This window comes from Fukomys damarensis, unplaced genomic scaffold (genome assembly GCF_012274545.1).
Source record: "Fukomys damarensis isolate Sample0158 unplaced genomic scaffold, DMR_v1.0_HiC HiC_scaffold_25, whole genome shotgun sequence".
Taxonomy (NCBI): domain Eukaryota; kingdom Metazoa; phylum Chordata; class Mammalia; order Rodentia; family Bathyergidae; genus Fukomys; species Fukomys damarensis.
The window spans coordinates 31,498,348-31,516,700 of record NW_022900937.1 but is presented as its reverse complement, the minus strand read 5'-3'; the positions used below and the strand labels follow the sequence as shown (position 1 = coordinate 31,516,700).

The 18,353-nt window shown below is 51.9% G+C and overlaps 1 protein-coding gene across 7 annotated transcripts in view; it reads left to right on the top strand.

Moving 5' to 3' along the window:
- Positions 1-18,353, top strand: part of Lpin1 (lipin 1) — a 42,686-nt gene that overhangs the window by 10,287 nt on the left and 14,046 nt on the right. For 3 of the 7 annotated variants that reach the window (XM_033756234.1, XM_010629043.3, XM_033756238.1), the window contains exons 2-9: positions 6,726-6,926; positions 8,390-8,485; positions 9,483-9,790; positions 11,467-11,592; positions 13,278-13,388; positions 16,159-16,288; positions 17,114-17,396; positions 18,186-18,279. In XM_033756234.1, the coding sequence (XP_033612125.1) occupies positions 6,735-6,926; positions 8,390-8,485; positions 9,483-9,790; positions 11,467-11,592; positions 13,278-13,388; positions 16,159-16,288; positions 17,114-17,396; positions 18,186-18,279 (1,340 nt within the window). In that variant the 5' untranslated portion in view covers positions 6,726-6,734. The remainder of the gene's footprint in view (positions 1-6,725; positions 6,927-8,389; positions 8,486-9,482; positions 9,791-11,466; positions 11,593-13,277; positions 13,389-16,158; positions 16,289-17,113; positions 17,397-18,185; positions 18,280-18,353) is intronic. The other 4 variants (XM_033756235.1, XM_033756236.1, XM_033756237.1 and 1 more) reach the window with 2 other exon arrangements.

The window sequence follows — 18,353 nt, the reverse complement described above, 5'->3', positions numbered from 1 at the left end:
GGAGGGGGTGAACCTCTCCTTCCCGAGCATCCGGGGGAAACTGAGGCCCAGGCAGGACCACCCGCCCCCAAAGTCACACAGCCTGGCGGGGCGGCCGCGACGGGCTGGGACCCGGCTGGTTCTGGTGTGAGATCACTGCTGTGCGGGGCAGGCCCAGGACTCCTTCCCGGCCTGGCCAGGGTTGGTTGGGGTGAGACCCAGGGTGAGAATGGGGGTACTGTATTGTTTTGTTTTGCGGTACCAGTTTGAACCTAGGGCCTTGCACTGAGAGGCAGTTTTCAAAAATTTTGAAATTTTTTATTTTGAAACGGTCTCACCAAATTGCCTAAGCTGGCTTTGAACTTTAAATCCTCCTGCCTCAGCCTTCCAGACTACTAGGGTGAAAAGATTGTGCCACCAGGCCTGGCTGAGAAGTGCTGTTTTGATAATAACCCTTTTCTGTTTGTTTAAAACATTTTGTTTTTGTTTTTTGGAGACAGTCTCATTATGTAGTTCCGGCTGGCCTTGAACTCACTGTGTTGCCCAGGCTGGCACCATCCTCCTGCCTCAGCCTCCTGAGTGCTAGGATTACAAGCCTCCTTCTCCACCCTGGCTGGAGACTTTTTATTTTATTTTCTACTGGGATCTAACTCAGGACTTTGCCCCTGTGAGAGGTGATGACACCACTGAGCTAAACCCCTGACTCTTATTAATTTTTATTTTTAATTAAAAAAATTTTTTGATATGAGGGATTGAACTCGGGATCGATCTTCTGCTTTAAAGGCAGGCATTGGAACCACTGAGCAAAATTCCTGGCCCTATTTATTTATGTTTTGAGACAGGGTCTCACTATGCAGTGCAGACTGGTCTTGAACTCACTGTGTAGGCCAGGCTGAACTCACTGTGATCCTCCTGCCTCAGCCTCCTGAGTGCTGGGATCACAGGCGTGTGCTACTACACCTGACCTGCAGGGTTTTTAAAACCAGCTATTTCCCACAGGGTCGTAGAGACGTTTTTAGAGAAGATGAGTTTGTAGCCATTTTTTTTTTTAAATTGGCGATGATGTTTCGTGAAGATTGTGAAAATTTACTCTTTATGCTTTGTCCCATCATCTGGGTTATATGAATGGATGCCAGCAGTGAGGACTGTGCAGAGACAGGGTACAGTGGGTGCACCTGTGATCCCTGCCCTTGGGGAGGCTGAGGCAGGAGCATGGCGAGTCGGAAAGAGCCCGTCCTGAAGAAGGGCCGGGGCTGTGGCTCTGCTGGACTCCTGGGTACCATTCCGGCAGGAGAGAAAACCGAAGCCTGAACAACCTGCTGCACATACCCTTTCACCTCCCTTCCTCCAGCGTGGAAAGACTGGGCTTGATTCTCGGCTCTGTGTTTTGCTGCCAGTTTCAGGGTCTCGTGTTTCCAGGCATGAGTGGCTGTTTCTCTGGTTTTAATCCTCATCACCTGTGGTGGGGCCCAGTGGTGCCAGCAGGGCATCGGGCTGGGCACCCTGTGCAGGCCCCCCCAGGGCAGGTGACCATCAGTCAGCAGTCTCTTCACTTTAGAAATGAGCAAACTGCTGGGCCCGTACCTGCCATCCCAGCTCGAGGAGGCTGAGTCAGGAGGATCGCTGTGAGTGTGAGGCTGGCCTGGGTTTCACAGGAGACTGGCTCAAAAAAACCCTCAAAAAACAAAAAACCAAAAACCAAAACCCAAGGGGGCTCCCACTGAGACTTACCTGGGACAGACTTGGTGTCAAGTGAGACCTGGGGCCTTCCTGCCGTGGGGGGCTCTGCTGAGATGGACACCTGATGAGCTGGGCCGGAGTGCAGGGCGAGGTCAGGAGACGCCTCGGGAGGCCGGGCCGTGAGGCTGAGGCTTTGCTGTTTCCCTGTGGAACTTGGACCACATGCTGCTAATCTCTGAGCCTCAGCTTCCCATTTGTGCAAAGAAGAAATCGTGTTCACTCACGAGGCTGTGGCAAAAATGAACTGAGGTGCCGGCAGCCGTTAGGTCGTGGTGGTCAGGGAGTCAGTATGGCCAAGGGTGATGATGACGATGGTGATTCAGTACTGGAGACTGAAGCACTCACCCTGAGCTGCTCCTCCAGCCATTATATTTTATTTGGAGACAGGGTCTCGCTAAGTTGTCCAGGCTGAGCTTGAACTTGTGACCCTCCTGCCTCAGCCTCCCCAGTGCTGGGATCCCAGGCTTCGCCAGGTCCAGGTTGTAGGGATTCTGGGTAGTGAAGGGGCTCTTTGTGGGTGGGGACAGTCCTGCCCTATGGCCTCTGCTTCGCGCATCACTGCCTCTGGAGGACGCCCTTGCTGTGTCTGCCCTTGGGTCTAAGCCTCATTTGACACTGGGCGATGTGGGCAGGTTCCCCAGGGGCAGTTGAGGGTCCAGGCCCCTTGTTTCCAGAAGGCCTGTGGTGGGTGTGATAGAGGTGGCTTTGGAAATTTTGCGAAGCACATGGGACACCGAGGCTGGTGGCTTGACTGTTAGCCTTCAGATTTGCCCCACTGCCACCAGTGGGGACCTGGGACTGGTAAAGACCCTGCCCGGGAAGGCCCTGTGTGGGGTCAGAGCACTTTATCAAATCCTGGTCCAGTTTACTTACTATTTGTTTATTTATTGTAATTTTTGAGACAGCATCTTGTTATGTAGCCCAAGCTGGCCTCGGAACTCACAGCGAGCCTCCCGCCTCAGCCTCCCCAGGCTAGCACCTCCGTAGCTTCTGTCTGGGTTCGAGGGTGACCACAGACAGCACGCAGGGCCCCCGGTCCTGTGGTCCTGTGATCCTGTGTGTCGGCTGTGAAATCACCCATTTTACAGGCATGAAACTGAGGCTCCACCTGCCCAGGGCTGCGGGTCCCAGGAAGAGGAGCCCAGGCTGTGGACCAGGGGCACTCGGCCCTCCCTCGTGAGGAGCAGGGGCTGTGGGAGAGCTGTCTGGGGCCGGGCTCCCTGTGCTGAGAGACAGCGCCCTCGGGGGAGATGGAGTTCTTGTGCCTGCTGCCCAGGCCCTTTGTGTTCCTTGGCAGGATCCCTGGGACACTGGTCATGTGGCATGCCATACCCCCGCATTGCAGCCTCCGCTTTTGGAGAAGCCAGCGGTCACCTATGTGACTCTGTGGTGACAGCAGATGGCCCTGGTGTCCCTCTCTGTCCATTAGTTCATCGATAGGGAGACTCTGAGCCGAGCATGTTGGAGTTTTCCACCTCCCTAACCCCTAGCTCTTTGAGATTATTAAAAATTGTTAGGCACTCTGGGAAGCTGAGGCAGGAGGATCTCAAATTCAAGCCAAGCCCAGGCAATTTAATGACTTAGACCCTCGAACTTGTGTTGATTCTTCCGCCTCAGCCTCCCAGGCGCTAGGATTGTAGTTGTGTGCCACCATGCCCAGTTTGAGCACTGGCGATCTTGTTTAAATTCCCAAAAACATTTCTTGGAAGTTTTCGAAAGCTGGGGATGGCTTCTGCCAACTGTGGAGTAAATGCAGTTTCCTAACGCACAGCTGGCGAGGAGTCACCCGGAGCAGCCTGAGGCTGTGCTGATGATTTCTGGCATCTCTGCCCTGGAGTTGATCCTCCATGGGGCCCGCCTGCTCCCTGAGCCACTCTGCTTTCACGGGGAGAACCCTCCAAGCGCTGGAACGACCTCATAACCTGGGAAAGCTCACAGATCAAACTGAAGAGGCCATGTTCAAGAATACAAGTGTGAAAGCTGGGTGTGGTGGCGCATGCCTGTAATCCCAGCACTCGGGAGGCTGAGGCAGGAGGATCCCTGTGAGTTTGAGACCAGCCTGGGCTACATAGTGAGTTCTGGGTCAGTCTCAACTACATAGTGAGACCCTGTCTCAAAAAAAAAAAAAAAAAGAATACAAGTGTGAGCCCAACATTCTGGGAGGCTGAGGCAGGAGGATTGCAAGTTCCAGCCCAGCCTGAGCAGTTTAGCAGCTTAGTAAAATGCTGTCTCAAAATAGAAAATAAAAAGGGCAGAGGATGCCACTCAGTGAGAAGATCTGGGGTTCAATCCCCAGTACTAGAAAAAGAAAGAAAGAAATAGAAGAAAACTATATGTTTATGTGTTAGTAACCTCAGAGTTCCTCAGAAGACACAGCACAGCTTACCACATCCCTGTCTGGCTGAGCTTTCCCTTGAAAACCTTACAAGGAGGGACTGTGGAACCTTCCCTCAAGGAAATAAAGCCCTGCCTTGCGAGCAGCTATTGTTACATTTTTGAGATGGAAATCAATAGATTTAAAAATAACTTTGTGGGTGCTGCAGTGCACACCTGTCATCCCAGCACTTGAGAGGCTGAGGCAGGAGGATCACTTCTGGTTGGAGGCCAGCTGGGCTACAGAGCAAGACCCCCATTTCAAAAACCCCAACAAAAAAAAACAAAATGGCAGGTCCGGGTGAATGAGGAGGCGTCTTAAGCTGTTCCACTGGAAATGCAAGTGTTTTGTTTTGTTCCCTTCTCTGCTTTACTTATCTTCTGTTACTCTGGGGTTATTTAAAAAACAAAACCTGTTCCCCCTGCCCAAACCTGATTAGCGTTTCCTCCAGCGCTGGGGAGCAGGGAGCAGGGAGCGACTCTGAGGAGGATCTGATGGGGCAGAGGAGGAATCCAGCTGGTTCCACTGCTTCGGATCTTCCCATAAGTCGGTTTCTTCCTTCAGTCTTAAACTTCAAAGGCAGCGGAAGGAAGTGAGGTTTGGGAATTGATGCCCAGCTGGTTATGCTGTGATCTCTAAATATTTGCCCAGCATTTTAAAAATTCTTTTATTATTATTATTATTATTGTTATTATTTTTGAGACAGGATCTTGCTATGCAGTTCAATCTGGTCTTTTTATGTATTTATTTTTTTGGTACTGGGGATCGAACTCGGAACCTGTTGCTCACAAGGCAGGTGGCAGAACCACTGAGCTAAATCCCCCAGCCCAATTTCAGTCTGGTCTTGAACTCACTATGTAGCTCAGGCTGGTCTCGAACTCACAGCGATCCTCCTGCCTCAGCCTCCCGAGTGCCGGGGTTACAGGCGTGCACCACCACCCCTGGCCCTCCCCTCTTCTCCCCTCTTTCTTTAAGGATTAACGGAGGTGTAAGATACACCTAACATAAAATGCATTATCTTTACCCCTCAGTGCACCGTTCAGTGACACCCACCGTGCCATGCACATCAAGTACTAAGCCCTGGTTTCTCAGTTCTCCCAGCCCTGGTCACCACCGCAGCCCTGCCTGTAGCTCAGTTTGCATTTGCTAAGGGGCTCGTATGACAGAGTCCTACAGCGTGTGCCTGCGTGACTGGCTTAGCGGTACTGGCCTCACGGTCTGTGTATGAAAATCCTCCTTTTTGCTGAGTGGGGTGGTGTATGCCTAGAAGCCCAGCAATTGGGAGGCCGTGGCAGGAGGATCCGAAGCCAGCCTGGGTTGCATGACTTTGAGGCCACCCTGGATGACATAGTGAGTCCCTGTCTCAGAAAAATTGTGCAGTAGGAAAATTCTCCAGTGCAGTCCACTGCAGACATCACCTGGGGAATCTGAGCATGGGCCCTCCTGCTATGCCGGAAGCTCTGTCCGAGGGACTTCAGTCCTTGGGAATTCTGTATTTCCTTGAAACAGAGTCCTCTAGCTCAGAGCTTTGGCCCCTTGGGGACTCCTATGATCCCTATGAAGCAAGGAGAACGGCAGGGCAGAGCTACAGTTAGTTTCAGTGGTGAACGACCCCTCTGGGGTTGCTCGCCTTGAAGGAGCTGTGGCCTTCACATGCAGCCAGTGGGTGGTAGGATTGCTCCTTCGTCCCGTCCCCTCCGGCTTTCTTTCACAGTGTGCAGTGCACATCCGTAGGTGGCATTTCTGAGCAGTATTGCCCTGGGCTGGTGCCCTGTGCGTTGGGAGTGACCTCGCCACGTTGTGACCGGCTTGGTTGCTAAGGGACAGTGATTCAAGGATGCTGTCCCACAACTCCTCACGGTGAGAAGCAGCAGGGTTACAATGTATCATTCTAAAGATATATCGCACCCACAATGGCCCTAGTTTGGTAATCCTATGACACATTCTTTTACCTTTAGGATACATTGTGTCATCTTTACAGGAACCAGGGCTTCCCTCTTGCCTCAGGTTAGTTAAACCTGTTAACTTGCAGACTTAGAAAATGTGTGTTACTTGTGGTTTGTGTCTCGATGTCCCCCCAGGGCCTCGTGCGGTCGTAGATGGGGCAGTTTCAGAGGTGGCTGCATCTAGAGTGTGACACTGGTGCCGCGCTAGGCTCAAGGGTGCCGGGACTAAGGGTGTGAGTGCTACCAGCCCTAAGTTTAGGATAAAAGGTCAGAAAGATGCTGCTAAGGGTCCTTCGTTGCTTTTGCTGTCTTCTGGTGCCAGGTACTGTTGCCCCTGTGCCATGTGCCACCCTGCCTTGGATCCAGCTGATTATGGACTGAAACCTCTCCGTGTATTTTGGCCAAGCGTGGTGGGGTTGAGCTCAAGGCTTTTGCACTGAGCTTCCGTCTCCAGACTTATTTATTTATTTACATCGAGGCAGCGTCTTGCAAAGTCCCTGAGTTGCCCAGATTTGGCTTGAATTTGTGACCCTCCTGCCTCAGCCTCCCAGAGTGCTGGGATCACAGGTGTGTACACCATGCCCAGCGCCATAATAACCGCAGTTTTGAACTCAGCAGGAGTCCCTCGTGACTGTGTCCAGGTGGCCGGCCTGAGTTCATGGTGCTGGTGTTTCTGTCCCTCCCAGGCTCAGACCATGAACTACGTGGGGCAGCTGGCCGGCCAGGTGTTCGTGACAGTCAAGGAGCTGTACAAGGGGCTGAACCCTGCCACCCTGTCCGGGTGCATTGACATCATTGTCATCCGCCAGCCCAATGGGACCCTCCAGTGCTCCCCGTTCCACGTCCGCTTCGGGAAGATGGGCGTCCTGCGCTCCCGGGAGAAAGTGGTAAGGCTTGGCATGAGGGGACCACCATGCCACCGTCCCGTCCATCTCGGGCCCTTGGATTCCGCCGCTCCCGGGCTTGACAGCGACCGGTCAGTTAGGCGGGTGTTCACCAGGGGTCTGAGTGCAGACACCCTGGGCTCAGGTATCGAGGGTGGGGTGGCTCCTCCACTCCCCGCAATCTGCTGGAGTCGCTGAGCTCTGGTCCCCTCCGTGATGAGGCTGTTTTGAGGCTCCCAGCTCAGGGCTGAGTGGGGGCTCTGGCCAAGGCTCCCATGTGGTCCCTCTCCCTGTGATCTGGGCTTCTGTTGTGGCGACTCCTGAGAACAGGTGTTCAGGGAGAGTGGGCATGAGGGGTCACAAGGCTGAAAAATACAGGAGGATTTACATTCCAAAAGTTTATTACAGTGCACGGCCATGAATCCCCTCCGAATCCTCCCCTCATGACAAACACCCTCATCCTATGGTCCTCACCACCTCCCGCAGCAGCTCTGGAGTCCTCTCTCCTGAGGGTCTGTAGCTGCTCTGTCCTGGCTGCCTCCACGTCCTGAGTGGGTTCAGAACGTCTCCCTTCATGACCACTGTGACTCTGGGGAGAAGCCGGGAGTCCCACGGTGCCAGATGCAGTGACTAAGGTGGATGAGGACACAGCGTCGTGTTTTTACAAGCTGCCTCTCTGTTGGATGGCACTTGCATTCATTATACTTTTGATCAGACCTCCTAAAGACACTCAGGAAAGAGGACCCTGGATCTGCTGTAGAAAAGTGGCAAGCACCATGGGACGGGTGTGTTTAAAGGAAGGGGAGGATTTTGAGGAATTCATGGCAGTCCTGGAAAAGTGTCTGCCACCCAAATGAAGAGAAACCATTAGAAAGTGACTAAATATTGCTGGGTGTGGTGGTGCACATCTGTAATCCCAGCACTTGGGAGGCTGAGGCAGGAGTGTCGCAGTGAGTTGGAGGCCAGCCTGGGCTACAAAGGGAGATCCTATCTCAGAAGAAAGTGACCAAATACTCATGCCCCTAAAGGGAGGCGGGGCCCAATGAAGCTTGGTGTGGCCTGTGAAGTCGAGGTGGAGGCTCTGAGCTGAGGGTATTTCCGGGGTCCCAGCAGGCTGAAGCCCAGTTGCTGGGTGTGAATTGCAGTTTGAACTTGACCTCTACACTCTCGGGCTCTGCAGCCCTGGGCCAGTCACCCCCTCGTCCAGGCTCAGCCTTTCTCAGCTGGAAAAGCGGGAGCTGGGCCAGCTGGTTGGGGAGAAAAGCCGTCCTCGACGCCATGGGCCTCAGGGCCACGCTGTCCTGAGCCCCCCCCAACCCAAGTGCTCGGGCGCATGCGCATGGGTCACAGGGCCGCCGGAAGTCTCGGGCGCATGCGCGTGCTGCGGGGCCGTCTGTTGCCGGAGGCGCGGGCGCCCCCTCGCTGTAGTGCGGTGGCCACGCTGCTCATTGCTGTCCCCCTTTTAGGTTGACATAGAAATCAATGGGGAGTCCGTGGACTTGCACATGAAACTGGGGGACAACGGAGAAGCGTTTTTTGTGCAAGAGGCGGATAACGATCAGGTGAGGTCGGCCGTGGGCTCGAGGTCTCTGACCGCGCAGTCCGGGGACCTGCAGCGCCCGCCATGTGACCTGTGCCGAATCACTTCCGGGTCACCGGGGCGGTCGGATGTGCCCTGGTCAGAAGCGGTTCTGAGTTTTATTTAGTGAGCGAATGAATCCCTTTTATTTTCTGTTTCTGTTCATTTACTTATTTTCATTTTTGGGTTTTTTTGAGTAGCCTCAAACTCACTACGTTCAATTGACCCATTTCAAGTGTGTGAATCCATGGTTTTATATATTTATTTTTTATTCCAAGGTGTATATCCCCCCACCTCCCCGTTTGAGACAGTCTCGCTATGTAGTTCAAGCTGGCCTTGAGCTCACTGTGTAGCCCAGTTTAGCCTTGAATGTGTGGCGATCCTCCAGCCTCTGCCTCCTGAGTGTTGGGACTTTTTTCTTTACTCTTTTCCTTTTTTTTTTTGTATCGGGGATCAAACTCAGGACCTTGCACTTACGAGGCAGGTGCTGTGCTACTGAGCTAAATCCCTGGCCTGGGACTTATTTTCTTGTTTCTAAGGAAGGAAGTCTCATTGCTCAGCAGCCACACACCTGGATGCCCTGTGTAGGCGGGCACTTTGGGCATAGCTGTCAGCCAGTGCTTTATTTTTTAAAAAATGTAGTAACTCAGTTCAGTGCATATTAAAGATTCGCAGTATGTATTAGTCTCCCCCCGCCATACCCCCGCACGTGGAAATGTGAAATCGATCCCCTTCCCAGAGAGCTGTGCTGACTGAAACTCAGTGTTTGCCCTTCACTCAGCTCGTTGCTCAGCAGTTTTGTTTGGCCCGAAATCCCTGATGCTCAGCTTGCTCTGCGTCTTCCTGTCTTTGGTGACAAGTGACTTTCTGATCTTCTGGGATGGGGTGGCCATGTCTCCAGGTCCCCGGGGCTGTGACATCTGTCCCCGAGGGAGGCCCCGGCCCTGCTCCCCCAGCCCTGGCCCCCCTGTGCCCTGCAGGAAGTGATCCCCATGTACCTGGCCACGTCCCCCATCCTGTCCGAGGGCGCCTCGCGCATGGAATGCCAGCTGAAGAGAAACTCGTCGGACAGAGTGAGGAGCTTGGACCCTGGCGCCCCCACCCCAGTCCTGCCCCCCGGTGAGGCCCTGTCCAGCAGCTCACTGGTGAAGAAGAGGAGGAAGCGGAGGCGGAAGTCCCAGCTGGACAGCCTGAAAAGAGACGATGGCACCAACACATCCGAGGACGAGGACATGTTCCCCATCGAGATGAGCTCCGACGAGGATGCGGGGCTGTCCGACAGCAGCAGGTGACCGTCATGGGTCTCACGGGGTGGCCCAGCCTGGCCTTGAATTTGCAATCCTCCTGCCTCAGCCTCCCGAGTGCTAAGACCACAGGTGTGCACCACTGTACCTGGCCTCCAAGATGAGTTTTATAAGCTTTATTTTTCCTGCACAGAATTTCTTATTCTGTTGTTAATCTGAATTTTGAAATCAGACAGTCCCAGTTATAGAGACGGATAAAGACGCAGCTGCCTACCGAGAGACGATTGGGAATGCCGTGCCTTTGGGGTTGGAAACTTCAGCTTCCCAGAGCAGAATTGAGGAACAGGGATGGAAACTGGGTGTGGTGGGGCACATTGCTGCAGTCCCAGAACTCTGGGAGGCTGAGGCAGGAGTACCTCAGCTCAAGCTCAGCCTGGGCAATTTAGTGACTTAATGACACTGTGTATGAGATGAAATAAAATAAAATAGACTTCGGATATAGCCCTGGACTCCATCTTCATTAGTGAGCAAAGATAGCCAGGCTTGGTGGTGTATACCTGTAATTCCAGCACTTGGGAGGCTGAGGCAGGAGGATCATGGCAAGTTCAAGGCCAGCCTGGCCTATGTACCAAGACCATCTCAAGAAATAAAAATGACTGCAGCACACACTCATATCTATAGACAAACTTTCCTTTTTCATTGGCATCAGGCCCAAAATTTAATGGACAGGGCTGGGGTTGTAACTCAGTGGTGCCATGCCTGCCTGGCAAGTGAAGGTCCTGAGTTCGATCTAAGTACTGAAAAAAATAAAAGAAAAGAATTTAATAGATACTTTTTTTTGCCCCCTCTCCCTCTGTTTTGGTAAAAGTGGCAGTTTTGAAAAAACTTTCATTTTGAAATCTCCTTTGCGGTTTCCAAATTCCGTGTCACTCAGTGTACTTTTTGATAATTGTTTTTTACATCTCGGTCACATAAAATAGTGACAGAAGGCATGTTGGGAGTGTCCCTTGGCTTCATTATTCAGAATTGAATATGTATTTTTTTCTGGCTAACCCTGGGGTGGATCGGCAGCAATGCTGTCCCACTCTGTGTGTTGGGATGAGGTCCCTCCACGTGGAGGTGTCCTGGAGCCCAGACAGGTATCCCGGGAGGCCCGGCTGAGTCTGTGTGAGTCCCTGAGGCTGGCAGGCCCTGCAGTCGCTTTGTAACCAAAGCCACGTTGGCTGGGAGCCTTTTGTTTTCCTTGTCAGACTGAGCACCTACATGTGGCCACAGCGACCTTGGGCTCCAGCTGTGCGTGACTGGTTCTGCCACCCAGGCCCAGCGCTGGGCAGCGCCATCGCTCAGGACTCTGCTGTGAAAGGGAAGGCGACTATCTTCCTGCCGGTGTATGAGTCCAGGTGTTTCAACGAAGACACTTTCGTGCTTGCTTGCTTGCTTTTTTTTTTTTGAGACAGGGTCTCACTATGTCGTCCAGGCCAGTGTTGAACTCACCAGCCCAGGCTGGACTTAAATTTGCAGTAGTCTTCCTGCCTCAGCCTCCCCAGTACTGGTGCATGCTTGGCTCAAAATAATCCTTTTAAATTTACAATCAGCCAAAGCAGGAACACACACACAGACCGATTGTGTTTACGTCTCTTTCCCCTCTCCACTGCCTGAAATGTGCCTGTTTAAAAGAGGTCAAGAGCCTGAGAATTTTTTCTTTCTGCGTGTTCTCTAGAGCGCTTCCTGATGATGCACCACCATTCCAGGATGAAATCCCTAAGGAAAACCTCCCCCCAGTCTCGCTGTACCCGCAGTCGGCTTCGTACCCCAGTTCAGACAGAGAGTGGTCCCCCTGCCCCAGGTGAGTCGTCTGTGTGTGTCAGGGCTCACCTGTCCTGGTCCAGGGGCTTAGAAATCAGTTCTCGAGCCAGGCTGGGAGGTGCACACCTGTAAGCCTCAAACTCAGGAGGCTAAGGCAGGAGGATCGCCTTGAGTTTGAGGCTGGCTTCCAGGGATGGCGCTGGCAGGAGATACTTGTGTGGCTTTGGGTGCTACAGGATGGCAGCAGGGCAGAGCTGCTCTAGGTTCCTGGTCCAAAGCCAGGTCCAGAAACAGTTGCTACTTCCAGGACCACTGTTACTCTGATGTTGTCCCCGGTCCTTAATCTGTTCTGCCAGATATGGAAATGGGTGTGATTGAAGAATACAGTGAACGTTTAAATTTTAAAAAATTTATTCCAGGAAGACACCGTGCCATGAATCTCCCTCAAAGGCTGACCTTGAACTCACTATGTAGCCCAGGCTGGCTTTGAACTCTCGAGGAGCCTCCTACCTCAGCCTGCCCATGTTAGGATACTGTTGTGCATAACCACACCCAGCCCGGATTTTAGACATTAGAATGGATTGTGGCAGTTATCAAGGGTTCCAGCTGTGGGAGGTCAGTGTGGGATGGGTGGGCCGTTAATGTCTCAAAACTCTGGAGGGTGTGGAGCTCAGGAGAACTTTCTGGGCACCGATCTGCTGATCTTGGAGACGTGACGTTCTTGGTTGTTCTACCCAACTCCTCTGCTTCCTCGAGGCTCATGATGGCATTGGGCAAGCCTCTGCTGGCCCTGCTGTGTGCAGCAGTGAGTTTCTGCCCCAAACAGGTCCTGTCCCAGCTGTGTGTGGTGGCAAATGCCTGTCATTCCAGCACTCTGGGAGGCTGAGGCAGGAGGATTTCAAATTCAAGCTCAGCCTGGGTAATTCAGGGATTTGGAGAGATCATATTTTGAAGTAAAAGAAATAATAAGGGCCAGGGATGTAGCTCAGTGCAAAGGCCCTCAGTTCAGCCCCCGGACCACAAAAAGAGACGTTCCACATTCTTGTTTTTACCAAGTCTTCAAAATGTGCTGTATATTCTGCACGTGAGCACAGAGCTCGGTGGGAACTGACCGCGTGGGCCTGCGCTGGGTGGAGCTGGTGCAAGACCTTTGTCCTGTTCTTTCCCTGGGTCTGGGGCGATTGCTTTGGAGGCGAAAACCGTAGTTTAGGAATAAAACAATTCCGAGTTTGTAGAAACCACAGTAGGATGAGAGACCTTAAGAATTTAGAGGTGTATTTTAAACCCAGCCCCGAGTACGTTTCTCAGCCTCTGCTGTTTTACCTTGTGGAGCCCAGACTTCTGGGGTGGATTCCGCGGGGTTGAGGAGGGCGTGAGGAGGCCCATACCCGTGCTGGTGGATCCCATCCACAGCACAAAGAATCACACCTTTGGGTTAAGGAGTTTGGCTTCGTAGGAAACTGACGCGCAACAAATGTACTTTCTGCGGCCAGTGGAGGAAAAGGAGAGTGAAATTGGTCTCAGGCGGTTTCCTGCTTGTGGTTGGGAGAGTCTCATCCATTTCTTGTCTACCTTCAAGCAGACCACTCAGCCCTCAGATGCCTCATGCCTGCATTTTCTTACAAAAGTCACCGAGTAGCCAAAGAATGGGTAGGAAATGCCACCTGATTGACCTGCGATCCTTTTTTCTGTTTGTCTTGATGTGTATCCCGCCCCTGTATCCAGCAGCCCGGTAGACTGCATAAGGAGCCCCCCTCACCTCGAGGTTGCCGCGGAGGGAGGAGGCCTCTCCAGCTCGTGCCCGCTGCAGTCTTCCTATCTCCACGCTTTGGAAAGGTAGACCAGCTGTCCCCCCCACCGGGACGCGCTCAGTAACGGGAGTCTGGGTCTAAGTCCTTTACCTCCACTAACCAGGCCCCTGGAGCAGAGGACGCTGTACCTGTAGATGCTACCGAGTAGAAACTTGGATCTGACAAATCTGTTTTACTAACTGACTGACTTCTAAAGAAAAGACGTAGCGCTTATTATTTTCCCTTTCACTTTGAGCATTTGTAGATTGTTAAATGCTTTTTTTTTTGGAAGTCTTAAAATTAAGTCTCTGGAAGTTATGGTTGAGGGTATCGTTCATTCCCCCTACTTTGGTGGGGTATTTTGGAAACTGGAATAATAAAAGTATTGATTGAGAATATGATCTTTTGTTTTATGTCTAGGATTGCTGGGCAGATAAACGTACAACATATTTTTAGGGTGCCACTTTAGTATAATTTAACTTTTCTTCTCATAAACATTTAAATAGCCCACTGGGCTGTGTAAATGGTGGATTTAGACATTTCCCCCTGAAATCCTGCAACAGAATTTAGAAGACTAGTGTAGGAGGTTGACTAACAAAATGGAGCTGGGATTTGTATGTTTGTATATTTGATACAGTTGTCTTAGATATTTCTCACACTTTGACTTACCTCCCTACTTTGTGGCCTCACAGGGTTTACTTTATAAACCTTACCAAATGAAGCTATGATTTTTTTTTTTTTTTTTTTTTTTTTTTTGGTATCTGGGATTGATCTTAGGACCTTGTGCTTGTGAGGCAGGCAGTGGCACCACTGAGCTAAATCCCCAGGCTTATGATTAGTTTTTACCTGGAAAAATTTCTTTTTCTTTTCTTTTTTTGTTTTTTCTGGTACTGGGAAAATTTTTCTTTTTGATTAAAGAACCAAATCAAGTTGGATGTGGTGGCCCAAGCCTATAGTCTCAGCATGGAGGGAGGCTGAGGCAGGAGGATTGCAAGTTTGAATCCTGCCTAATATTTTGTGAGACCCTGTTTCGAAATAAACACTGATCATCCGGGCATGGTGGTGCACTCCTGTAATCCCAGCACTCAGGAGGCTGAGGCAGGAGGATCGCTGAGTTCGAGACCAGCCTGGCCTACACAGTGAGTTCCAGATCAGTCTCAACTACATAGTGAGACCCTGTCTCAAAAAACCAAAACCAAAAACAAAACGAAATAAAAAACACGGAAAAGGGCTGGGACTGTACCCTAGTCATAGAGCAATTTTGAGTTCTATTCCCACTACTGAACCCAAACAAAAACAACAAAGAATAAAATGCCAAACAAGCCCCAAACCAAAAACCCAAACCTCAGGATGTCCCTCCTTAAGACATTATATATGAGGAAGAAAGACCATTTTAAAATGAGGAAAATGAAGTTACAAAGAGTGACAATGAAGATTTATAACTAATTTGTCTGAGATTGCTAAAAATTCTGAAAGCTTCCTCTCTCTCTCTCCTCTCTTCTCTCTGTCTCCCCCTGCCTTGTGTAGTCCAGGCTGGCCTTGAACTCAGGGCAGTCCTTTGCCTCAGCCTCCCCGGGTGCTAGGATTATAGGTGTGTGTGTGTCACCTGCCCAGTTAGGGCCCCTTGAGCCTCTTCAATGCACGTCATGTACCTTGGGCTGTGACAAATCAGACCAAACCCATCAAGGAGCAGTTGCTTAGACAATGGGTAAAGTCTGAAAGATGGAAAGGAAAACTGGTCTGCACTTCCTGTTCCGTGGAAAACTCTGCTGTGGTGTCTTCCTCTAGAGGAAGTGACACAAGAGAATAAAGATAAGAAAGAAATAAAGGGCATTTTCTTCCCAGCTGTATGTTGTTTAGTGCGGTGTTCGAATCTTGTACATAAAATTGTTTTTTTTTTTTTTTGAGGCAGGGTCTCACTACTTAGGCCAGGCTGGCCTCGAACTCATGGCAATCGTCCTGCCTCAGCCTCCCAAGTGCCGGATCACAGGCGTGGGCCCCTATGCTCAGCTATAAAGTTGATTCTTTTGGACAGTTGCTTTGGCTGGGCAGAAGTGAGACACTGTTTAGGTCTTAAAAGTAGAAATATAAGCCCAAGTTGGTGGTGCACACCAGTGATCCCAGCACTAGGGGGTTCTGGATTCAGTCCTCAGTACTGCTAAAAAAAATTAGAGTAGAAATACAGGGAATGCGGAGGCAAGACGATGCTGCGTCTTCCAGGCTTGCCTTCTAGAGAAGCGTCGTGATCATTTCCTACTGACTTAGCACCGTAGCGAGTTTCCTGGTGGCCGTCAGTCAGTGCCAGCTTCTCTGTTTCCAAGGCCAGTACAGACATGCAGGCATTTATGTACTCATGTATTTTGGTCTCGCTATGGAACCCAGGCTGGCCTTGAACTCGTGGTGACCCTCCTGCCTCAGCCTCCCGATGGGAGGATGACAGGTGTGCACCACTATGGCCAACCTGCGTGTTTTCAATAGAAAGTCAGGGCTGCCCAGAGCCCTTTGGCAGCGGTCGAGAGGAGTCACGTGATTTGAGACTTCAGGAGGGGTGAGCTCAGGGTGAGGTGTGGAAGGACGGGGACTTTGATTCTAGAACAAACGCCTTTTCTTTCCTCTGCATCTTCCTTCCTCGCGACTCTTCCTAATCCTCTCCCTGGAGTTCTGGCGCCTTCCTTCTGATCGTGGGTGCGGCGACCCCTGGTGGCCACAGGAGGGATCGCCGGAAGGCCCTTTCTGGGTTTTGCATTTGAACTGCAGGTCTCGGCCGGGGGTGCCGGTTTCTCTTTCGCCTCAGTGCTGGTTTGTGTTTGCTTCAGTCCCTCAGGCTCCCGGCCCGCCACCCCGAAGAGCGACTCGGAGCTGGTGAGCAAGGCCAGCGACCGCGCGGCGCCCAAGAGCAACCTGGAGATGCTCTGGCTGTGGGGAGAGCTGCCGCAGGCCGCCAAGGTGAGCCGGGCTGGGCGCTGTGCCCCGGAGACCTCGGGCTCCGCCTCAGCGCCACGGGGTTCCTGTCGGTCTCAGTCAGGGGCGTGAAAACCTGGAGCCGGAGAGAAACATGGAGCTGTGCAATAGCCGCATTGATGTTATTTATTTTATTTTATGAGACAGGGTCTCGCTGTGTAGTTCAGGCTGGCCTTGAATTCACTATGGAGATCCTCCTGCCTCAGCCTCTGTGTGCTGGGATTATAAGTGTGCGCCACCTTGCCTGGTTGCATCTATTTTATTTTAAAAATTTTTTAGGTACTGGGGATTGAATAGGGGACATTGCACTTGTGAGGCAGGTGGCGGCACCGCTGAGCTAAATCCCTGGCCCGGTTGCCTGACTTTTAAACACAGGACTAGAGGGCAAGGCGCTGCCTGGCTGGCAGTGTGGGGCCCCTCATCTTTGTCGCTGCTGCTCCTGCTGACCCCCTACCCCCAGGGTGAGCGTGACCTTGCCTTGTAGCAACAGATATTAGTTTTACCAGATTCACTCTGAGAGGCCGAGGCAGGAAGATTGCAAGTTTAACCCAGTTTGGGAAACTTAGAAACTTAGTGAAGCCCTGCCTCAAAATAAAAAAACAAAAACCAAAAAAAGGGCTGCGGATGCAGTTCAGGGAGAAGGCCCTAGGTTCATTCCCCAGAACTGAAAAGAAGAAATAATGGAAAAAGTCTTTGCCACAGAACGTTATTAACTGACTACTTTTTCTCCTCTGGTGTGACTCATTTTGTCTTTTTGCCTGTGTTCTGACCTTTCTCCTGTCTTTTCCTTTCTCTCCCTCCTTGCTGTAGTCCTCCCCACACAAGATGAAGGAGCCCAGCCCTCTGAGCAGCAGGAAGATCTGCGACAAAACCCACTTCCAGGCCATGCACAGCGAGTCCTCCGACACCTGCAGCGACCAGTCGCCGACGCTGGACCAGAGCCAGCTGCAGATGGAGATGCAGTTGGTGGCCGAGGAGGACCTGGAGGCTGTGGGAGCGGCTGCCCTGCCTGTGCTGGTGACCGAGGAGTCCAAGCCCCCTGCTGCCGGCACGGCACAGACGGCGAACAGGACGGACTCTCCCCAGAGGAAAGGTAGGTGGCTGGGCAGGCCGGGCGCTGACCTCCCGGCTCCAGCCCCGCCGAGGCCGCAGTGATCCGGGATGCGTATTGTTTTATCCGTGCTCCTCTGATGAGTGCATCTGTCAGCGTTCCTGCAGCTGGGACACGGCACCCCATGCCCCTGCCGACAGGACACGGTGGGTCCGGCTCACAGTCTCAGGGGACGCAGTCCATGGGCGGCTGTTCCAAGGCAGGAGCTTCATGGCGGAAGGGTGTGGGGGAGCAGAGAAGGGGAGCAGAGCCAGAGAGGAAGTGGACAGGAACCAAGGATGGTACCCAGGAGCACCCAGAAAGGAGCTTTCCTAGTTTGCCAGGAGTTTCTAACACAGTCGACAGTCAGGGTTAACGGTCAGAGTGTTCCTCATCCCAAGAGCTGGGGACCAGAAGTGTTTCGGACTCCAGGGTTCCCTGGACTCTGGAATTCTTGCACAGACTTTGTTGGTTGGGCCTCCCTCATCTGCAAGTCCTGAATCTGACTGCACACCTGGTTGTGTGTCTAATGATGACGTTAAGCTCGATCGTGGAGCCTGCTCTGTGCAGTTTTGTTTTGTTTTGTTTTGCAGTATTGCAGACTAAACCCAGGGCCTTCACACTGAGCGATTTCCCCATCCCTGTTTCAGTGAGAAACAGAGTCTCGCTAATTTGTTAGGCTGGGCTCAAATTTGGAACTTGCGATCCTCCTGCCTCAGCCTCCTGAGTGCTGGCTGTACCATCACTTCCTGCCAGGAGAGCTCTGCTGACTGGATCCCTTTGCACTTTCAGATAAGCGGAGCAGACATCTTGGTGCTGATGGTGTCTACCTGGATGAACTCACAGACATGGATCCGGAAGTGGCTGCCTTGTACTTTCCCAAAAAGTAAAATTTCTTTTACTTCTTCACAGCATTTTCTATATGCCAAGCATTAGTCTGTGTGGGCCTTGTATTCCCTG